We start from the raw sequence: 8536 nt of genomic DNA, 5'->3' as shown, positions 1-8536 counted from the left end.
ATCATTTTTAAATTAATAAATGAATCTTATTTTTTTTAATTGAAAATAAGTTTTTCTATTCAAATATTTTTATAAATAATGTCAAAAATAAAATAATATTGCATACATAAAAATATACGGTACATTGAAAAATTATATTTATAATCCTCGTATAAGTAAAATATATCTTTTAATAAAAAATAATAAAGAAAACAATTTTATTTTTCCTTTTTTTTTAGTTATATTTTGAAAACAAATTCAAATATTTTAAAAAGAAATCGGGGTAACATATCCAAAGTATCCGTATATATCCCATTAGTGTACTAATATGATAGTCAAGTAGTTGGCCGGTTTCTTTGGTTTTGAAGACAAACACTTTACCACTTCTAACTATTACTATCTCTTGGTACCTCCGCCATAACTAAAACAAAACCATACTACACCTTACTTGAATGCACCCTTTCTTCCACCATTCCCATTCTCGCATTCTTCGCAATCCTTTTTCTCTCTCTACAATGTCTTCTTCTCTCACTCTTCCCTCCTTTTCCCCTATCTTCCCCACTCTCTCACCTCAAACCCTCTCTCTTCAAAACCATCACTTCCCTCGATCTAGGGTTACCGCGAGCATCTCCACCGGATCTCAGGCTTCCATCCATGACGCTTCCTTAGCGGATTATAAAGTCTCCAATGCCTTCCTCTTCCCCGGCCAGGTGCATTTTCCACTCTGCAATTATGATTCGAATTGAAAAGGAAAGTGTGTCAACGAAATTATTTGATTTTATGTGTTTTCAGGGTGCTCAAGCTATTGGAATGGGAAAAGAAGCTCAGAATGTTCCTGCTGCTGCAATTTTGTACAAGAAGGCTAATGAGATATTAGGGTACTTACTTACTAGCTAGTATTATGAATTTAATTACAAGATTTTATGGTTTGTATTGCATATTGATATGATTTTTTTTTTTTCTGATTTAGGTTTGATCTTCTTGATGTATGCGTTAATGGGCCGAAGGAAAAGCTGAATTCGACCGTTATCAGTCAGGTATGCGTCCAGGCTGTTGATATGTTTAGTAGTATAACTAACAATCAAGGTGATAATTTGATTTGGAGCCCATTTGTGAGTCATTGGTTCATGTTTGTTGATCTAGTATAAATGATTCAAAACAATAGATCAATGTACCAAATCAGTGTACTAGAGTTGGTTTGTGTTAGGAAATATTAGTTTAATAGCTGGAAGTTGAATAAACAGAAATCACTTCTGGTGGATCACTTCAGGATTCAGATTAAGTTCGAGTTCGAAGATTGATTTGCGCCTTAAGCTTATATACTTCACCGGATTAGAAATATTATAGCAACAACCACCAAACCTCTTATATTAGGTGGGGTTGGCTACATGGATTAATGATGTTTCAACTTCCCTGATAGAGAATATACCTTTAAATCTCTCTTGATGATTTAAAGCTAGTTGCTGTCGATCACTTAACCTTACAACAACCAAGCCTTAACCTTAAAGATGAAATATGAATCTAAGAGCTATAATATAACCAGAGTCTATTCCCCCGCCTAGGCCACATTGCCTGCACTTGAGCATTCCCTTCCCTCCTCATCAGACTTTAGACCTCCCATGTAATCAATATTTTAAAAGAAAGAATAGAGAAAAAGAATAAAGGGGCCAACATCTGTATGATAGTATATATAGGTCTTTCATACAAAAGAATGCACACGTCACTCTGTTCTCCATGAAATTTCGTTGGTTATAAAAGTGTCAGATGTTAGTCTGTCATCTAATTCTTTGCTTCTTCAGCCTGCCCTTTACGTCACCAGTCTTGCTGCTGTTGAGCTACTTCGTGCGCGTGAGGGAGGTGAGCAGATTATTGATTCCGTTGATGTTACATGTGGTTTGAGCCTAGGAGAATATACTGCTCTAGCATTTGCTGGGGCTTTCAGGTGAGTTGACAAGAGTAACTATTATTAATTACCATGTATTTTCTATTGCTCCCACCTTCCTCTTTCATTGCCTCTATTTTTCATATTTCCCCCCATTTATCAAGAATTATTTAGAAAAAGTGCAATATGTAATCACAACATATGTGACCCTTCTTTTGCCATGAAATTTCTGTACGGTATTTTTGAGTTTCACCTTTTCTTTGTTGATGGCTGTGGCATTAGGAAGACCAATTAGATATGTGTGAGTGGCCCAACTATTTATTCTATTGGTTTCTCTATATGTGAATAATTTAAGGTTTATATAGTTTAAATCACAAAAGTCATCACAATCTAGTAAATGGTTTTATTTTTGGCAGTATACGACTATAAATTTATGAAAAGTTATGACCATTTGCTTTCAGCTTGTAGCGTACGCCTAATAAAGAAGTTTATTCCCTGCATGATTCTGCATATATAAATTGCTTCACAGAAATATCCTTTGAGTGGTTTTTTTCGTAAAAGTTCAACTTATTTCTTGATTTACATGCTCTTGACTCTTGTATTTAATTTGATTGTAAGCTTTGAAGATGGACTGAAATTGGTGAAACTGAGGGGTGAAGCCATGCAGGTAATCTGTGGTAGTTGGTTTAGTTTCTTGTCTGACTTGCATAGTTACACCACCAATATCTTTGGAAAGTAAAGTTGAATTCACATGAATACAGGATGCTTCTGATGCTGTTAGAAGTGCCATGGTCAGTGTGGTAGGATTGGACTCAGAGAAGGTCCAGCAGTTGTGTGATGCAGCCAATCAGGAAGTGCCTGAAGCTGAGAAGGTTCAAATTGCAAATTTCCTATGTCCAGTAAGGTTCTCGCGGCTCTAGCTCTTAGCAACCTCAGGCAAAATTTTATATCTAAAATATCTGATAAATAACTTCTATGGAATTAATTGTTATATTTTTGGTAGGGAAACTATGCTGTCTCTGGAGGAATAAAAGGAATTGAGGTGGTGGAAGCCAAAGCAAAATCTTTCAAGGCTCGAATGACTGTATGATATTCCCCCTAAACTTGTCTTATTCACACCGCCTTTCGCAAAGTAGTAATGCTTTTTCTTCATTGTTGCAGGTGCGCCTAGCTGTTGCAGGTGCTTTCCATACTAGTTTTATGGAACCCGCTGTTTCAAGATTGGAAGCAGCATTGGCATCAACAGACATTAGAACCCCAAGAATACCAGTCATTTCCAATGTGAATGCTCAGCCCCATGCAGATCCTGACACAATAAAGAAGATATTGGCCCGACAAGTAAGCTGGTGATACTTGTTTCTATCCTATGAGCATATGCGTGAAAGGGAAATAATCACATTTTTAATGCAATTGGCAGGTTACTTCCCCTGTTCAATGGGAAACAACAGTGAAGACTCTTCTATCCAAGGGGCTGAAGAAAGGCTATGAGCTAGGACCCGGAAAGGTTGAAAATCTACACACAGCCTATATCAGCATCCTCAAACCTCAATTGAGTCCTGTAGTTTTACAAATTTGCTGACTTTTTTTCTCTGTACTCTTCAGGTTATTGCTGGAATTGTCAAAAGAATGGACAAAAGTACCGAAATTGAAAACATAGGTGCTTAATAAGACTGCAGGACCTTGCTACTTATGTAGCTTCCAATACAAACAAACAACTATAATATTGCATTTTTAATTTTCATGAGAGAATGAGCGTGAGCTACTCCAAATCACCAGACAGAACGCATGGATGGATCCTGAAGCTTCTGTGAGCAAAGAGCAGCTTCAGTCAGATTTGAATTCCAGTTTTGAAGTTAAAAATATTTAATCCACCAATAGATGCAGTTATGAACAAATTAGATCAGTGTTTGATGTCATTGCTTAGAATTCCAGTTTATTTATGTAATCTTATAGAAAGCTGTACACCTTATCTATATTTCTGAGTTAATATCTACTTAAATCTTTGTATCACTAAATTTTAGATGAAACAATTGTTGATTTAAGATTTGAAATGACATTTGAGGAATAATTAGTTTATATACAATTTAGTCAAATTTATGCAATGTTACTACTTATTGTCCCATTACACCAAATTTCTCATAATACTTGAAATTTACTTTAAACAAGGTTTAGGTAGCTTATAAATAATTAGATTCCACCTATTATGAAATTGTGAATGTTCATTTACAAGTGTGTAATTAATAATTACTAAAGCTGAAATGAGAAAGATAAATCACTTTAAGCATCTTCTCAATAACATTAATTTTGAAATGAATAATACAAAGTTAAAAAGAAGACGAATTCATAATTGAAATGAAGAGAGAAAAAAAAACATGAATTTGCATAACAAATTTTTCCTTCAAGTGTTTGATGATTGTCTGCGTCTACGAATTTGATCAATCCAACGATCCTCCGGAACTTGTGAAGCCCATTGAGGAACCTCTCCGACAAATGAAATGCCACGCATCGCCTCCATCACCCTCGTCGTGTTCTCCGTCGTCAGCGGCGCAGTCCTTCTGTTCTCATCTTCTCTCAACGCTCTCCGAATCTCGTTTTCAAATTCTTCTCCACTCCTTTCCTCCTCTTCTTCCCCGTCGCTGCTCTTCTGTTCTACGCCGTCGTTCAGATCAAGCGTCGAGATCCCGTTCTCCGCTCCACCGTGCACACTGTACCCGTTCGGAAGTTGCTGGAACTCGCCGTGCTCTCCGTCTGAGCTTCCGTCGTCGTCTACCGCAGAAATCGGCTGGTAGTATTCCAATCCGTCCTCTGAATTCGCATCCGAATCGCTCCCATGTCCGTTTTCTACCAATAAAAAAAAAGCGAATCAATTCATGAAGCAGTTAATAATAAATAATTTTTTTCAGAGAGAAAAAAAAAACCTTCAATAGAATCAATGGATGCACTATTCATCGCTGAGATATGAAAGTAAAGAACGAAGATAAGAACTATGCAAGATCATGAATAAATAAATAACTACAAATATTTTTCTTTTATAAAATTGAAGTAATTATTAAAGCGAAAAAAAGATATAACTAATGCACCAGCCGGGAATCGAACCCGGGTCTGTACCGTGGCAGGGTACTATTCTACCACTAGACCACTGGTGCTTGTTATTTTAAGTTTTAATTTAATTAAATTTATTCAATATTTTATTTGCTTTGGGTTGGAAAATCATGATAAAGTTGATATTCATGGTAGTGTGTAAACAGTGAAGGATAGAGGGTGTTGTTGGAATGGCAATTCCAATATTGAGGACTGCAATGATGATTTCTCATTCTCACTCTCAACCACTTATTCAATATTCTATATCTGCTATTGATGAAACCGCTAAGAGGAGGAAAAGGGTAGTTTTCTCTTCTTCTCCGTCTTCAGAACTTAACCCTGTTATTAGGTTAGCAAACTCTTCATTTTTTGTTTTTGAATCTTAATGCTTATTTGGGCCTTTATTAACAATGGGTTTTGGTTTAATTTTTTGTTATTTCTGTGGTTTTAGGTCATCAGAGGTATCATTTTCTGTTGGGACTTGCCTTATTCCACATCCAAAAAAGGTAGTTTTATTTATTTATTTTTGGTGTATCTATTTGTCACTTGCTTAATTTGTGGTGTTTGTGAAGGTTGATAAAGGTGGGGAAGATGCTTTCTTTGTGAGCAACTATAATGGAGGAGTTATTGCTGTTGCTGATGGTGTCTCTGGGTACTTACTCTCTCACAAGCTTCAGTTTTATATAATTATTGTCAATTTAAATTTTGATGTTATGCATCATATTGAGATATTGTTTTGGGATAATTTCTCTCAACATGCTTTTGTGTTATGCTTTGCAGTTGGGCTGAAGAGGATGTGGATCCTTCGTTGTTCCCCCGCGAATTGATGGCTAATGCCTACAATTTTGTAGGAGATGAAGAGGTATGATAAATGTTTTTTTATCTTCCCATTTTCAGCCATGGATCAATAAGAATGCTTCTATGCATGTACATGTACTGCTGTTTGCTAATAAAATGTTGAATATTGGTGGATTTAGCAGGTGAACAATGATCCTCGGATTCTTATAAGGAAAGCACATGCTGCTACTTTCTCTACAGGCTCAGCTACTGTGTAAGTTTATCATTTTTTATTTAGCATGCTAATTTGGATTAAAAAGATAACAATTGATTTGCGTTTTAATTTTAAACTATTCTACGACATTATATATATCTCATCGATTTACTGTATGCGATTCTGTGAAGCATCATTGCTATGTTGGAAAAGAATGGGAATCTGAAGATAGCCAATGTTGGTGATTGTGGATTAAGAGTTATCCGTAATGGTAATATGTTGTGTTAAAGAAGGAGTTATTCAATCTTGCCTATAATATATATTTTTTTCCAATCTTCGTTTCTTCTCTTATCCAAAACACTCTGAATGTTTAGAACTTGAATTTCTGTGTTCCTTTTCCAGGTATCGTAACTTTTTCTACTTCTCCGCAAGAACATTACTTTGACTGTCCATTCCAACTGAGCTCTGAGAGGGTTGGCCAAACATACCTTGATGCAATGGTAACATTTGACATTTGCCACTACTCTTTCTGGTATTTGTGTTTAAATACCTTACATGACTTGGGTGAAGGGCAAGATATATGTTACCATAATGAGTAAGAAAGTAAATACACTATTTCCCAAAGGGGATAACATGGATTTCACATTTGAGATAAATGTAGTACTATTATATTTTCGTTTATTAACCTTGACATGGAAACAGGTAAGTAATGTGGAGTTGATGGAAGGAGACATAATCGTCATGGGGTCTGATGGCCTCTATGATAATGTTTTTGACCATGAAATTGCTCTAACCGTCGCCAGATACAGAGATGTTTCCGAGGCTGGTATTGTCTTCCTTCTTGATTTAGTCAGTTTTGAGGAACTTAGATTGACTGTAGGACTTTCACCGATTCACAATTCATTTTGTTGCTAGCAAAGGCATTAGCTAACTTGGCAAGCAGTCATGCAAGGGATTCAAATTTTGATTCTCCCTATTCATTGGAGGCCAGATCCAAGGTAAAGAAATAGACTTCATTTGTTTATGAAAAAATGATTATATAAAATGATGCATTATTTTATAATTGTTGAATTGTTTTGGAAAATAACTTATAAATATGGAAGTCATATTCTCCGGTTCAAAAGAGTTTGTAGTCATTGAACAAGTTGACAGTTACACAAATGACTAAAAAATATTGTCTGCAAGAAACGCCAGAAAAGTTGAAAACACATTCTATATTTGTGTGTGCATAAAATAGATAGACAAATAAAAAGGAAAGACAATTCTATTAACTGTCTTTTTCTTTTTTGATGCATTGTTAACAATTTTCCAGGGCTTTGAAGCTCCGCTGTGGAAGAAGATTCTTGGAATGAAGCTCACAGGTGTGGCATAGAAAATTCTAAAATAACTTTTATTTTCTATCTATATGTTGCTGACCTTACTTTTTCTGTTGTAATAAACAGGTGGGAAGCTTGATGATATTACTGTAATTGTTGGTCAGGTTGTAAGTTCATGAGATGATATGCATAAAGAAAACAAGGTCTGGAATGTTGAGATCACCAGAGCAGGAGTTTTCTGAAGTAGATTGTGCCTATAAATTTTGGTGATGCTCTTATAAAAAATTATTAATTTTTCTTCATGAAATACTTCTACTTTTCCATCAAGCCTCTAGTGCTTCATTGTTAGAGAAAAAAGCTTTATATGATATTCATTGTAAGTTTGTTTTTGTTTATGAAATGTTGTACATAAAACTTGTCTCTGATACGGTGGAGAACTATGATGGTGAGTTGAAAAACAGAACCAGTCAGTAGTGGTAAGGAAAAACTTGTAATGTTAGAATAATGTATTTCCCTGACAGCTTGAGCTTATTTCCTCTAAGTCTCCAACAAATGCACACACAACTGCACAATATGGTTCTAACATGCTGTGATACATAACATGTGAATAAAGAGACAAGGGAGCGTGAATGAATACCATTGCAGAAATTTATGATTGATATTTAAGTGATGAATAAATTGTGTAGTATTGATTTAAATGATAAGAAAATTATTATAAAAAATCTGTGATACATTTTATTTAGTGATATGATCAACTGACAAATTTAATTTTAAGTAACTTATAACAAAATTAATTAACTAATAACTATCTATAACAAAAATAGGAACTAAGACAATTAATTCTAACATTTTTTACACTCTCAAAACAACACAACGATAACAATATCAGTCTAAAACATAGTCTTTGAAATTGGAAAGGAAGATTTAGGTTGTGGGCAACTAACCGTGGTTATCCTAGGAACTAGAACAGTATCCCCCAACTCTAGTACCGGTTTTCACCAAATGACATCATTTTCCAAACTTGTTATTTTTAACCTTAATGTAGTAATTTTTTTTAAGGCCCCAACTCTAGTACCTGTTATCAAATTATGGATTTTAAGGGTGAGAGTAACCCCGGTTATCGTACTGTTTCATCTTTGTTCGGTTGAGGAGAGGAGCATCATACACTTGTCCTCTAACAACTTCTCAAAGATTTAAACACATAAGGAATCATACACAATGTTATTCGGGAAAAAACGAATATTTTGATGCAATTCATGAATCTCTTATTCCTTATGTTAGCGGTCA

At 35.0% G+C, this 8536-nt stretch overlaps 3 protein-coding genes and 1 non-coding gene across 7 annotated transcripts; 2 read left to right on the top strand and 2 right to left on the bottom strand.

Annotated features, from left to right (window-relative positions):
• The first annotated feature begins 283 nt into the window (after nt 1-283).
• Nucleotides 284-3963, top strand: LOC127084477 (uncharacterized). Its single transcript, XM_051024934.1, has 10 exons — nt 284-689; nt 772-857; nt 950-1016; nt 1779-1921; nt 2480-2528; nt 2623-2760; nt 2865-2945; nt 3023-3199; nt 3279-3365; nt 3464-3963. Exons 1-10 carry the CDS (start codon nt 432-434, stop codon nt 3524-3526), a joined length of 1149 nt encoding a protein of 382 aa, XP_050880891.1. The 5' UTR covers nt 284-431; the 3' UTR covers nt 3527-3963.
• Nucleotides 3964-4133: 170 nt separating this feature from the next.
• LOC127084480 (uncharacterized) lies at nt 4134-4940 on the bottom strand. Its single transcript, XM_051024937.1, has 2 exons — nt 4780-4940; nt 4134-4702 (listed from the first exon to the last, which is right to left on the bottom strand). Exons 1-2 carry the CDS (start codon nt 4808-4810, stop codon nt 4260-4262), a joined length of 474 nt encoding a protein of 157 aa, XP_050880894.1. The 5' UTR covers nt 4811-4940; the 3' UTR covers nt 4134-4259.
• TRNAG-GCC (transfer RNA glycine (anticodon GCC)) lies at nt 4937-5007 on the bottom strand. The gene has a single exon. It is a non-coding gene; the product is annotated as a tRNA-Gly (tRNA).
• A 41-nt stretch (nt 5008-5048) lies between these two features.
• On the top strand, nt 5049-7780 carry LOC127084479 (probable protein phosphatase 2C 26). 4 transcript variants are annotated; one of them, XM_051024936.1, is made up of 11 exons: nt 5049-5291; nt 5394-5448; nt 5515-5594; nt 5723-5804; nt 5923-5993; nt 6125-6204; nt 6336-6433; nt 6636-6759; nt 6849-6931; nt 7246-7294; nt 7376-7780. In XM_051024936.1, exons 1-11 carry the CDS (start codon nt 5134-5136, stop codon nt 7426-7428), a joined length of 933 nt encoding a protein of 310 aa, XP_050880893.1. In that variant the 5' UTR covers nt 5049-5133; the 3' UTR covers nt 7429-7780. The 4 variants fall into 4 exon arrangements, 2 of the variants coding, with proteins under 2 accessions (XP_050880893.1, XP_050880892.1); XM_051024935.1 differs by having other exon boundaries at nt 5920-5993; XR_007788720.1 differs by lacking the exon at nt 7376-7780 and having other exon boundaries at nt 6854-6931; nt 7246-7300.
• The last annotated feature ends 756 nt before the right edge of the window (nt 7781-8536 follow it).

Source organism: Lathyrus oleraceus, chromosome 5 (assembly GCF_024323335.1).
Source record: "Lathyrus oleraceus cultivar Zhongwan6 chromosome 5, CAAS_Psat_ZW6_1.0, whole genome shotgun sequence".
Lineage (NCBI taxonomy): Eukaryota > Viridiplantae > Streptophyta > Magnoliopsida > Fabales > Fabaceae > Lathyrus > Lathyrus oleraceus.
This window is presented reverse-complemented; position numbering and strand designations above follow the sequence as displayed.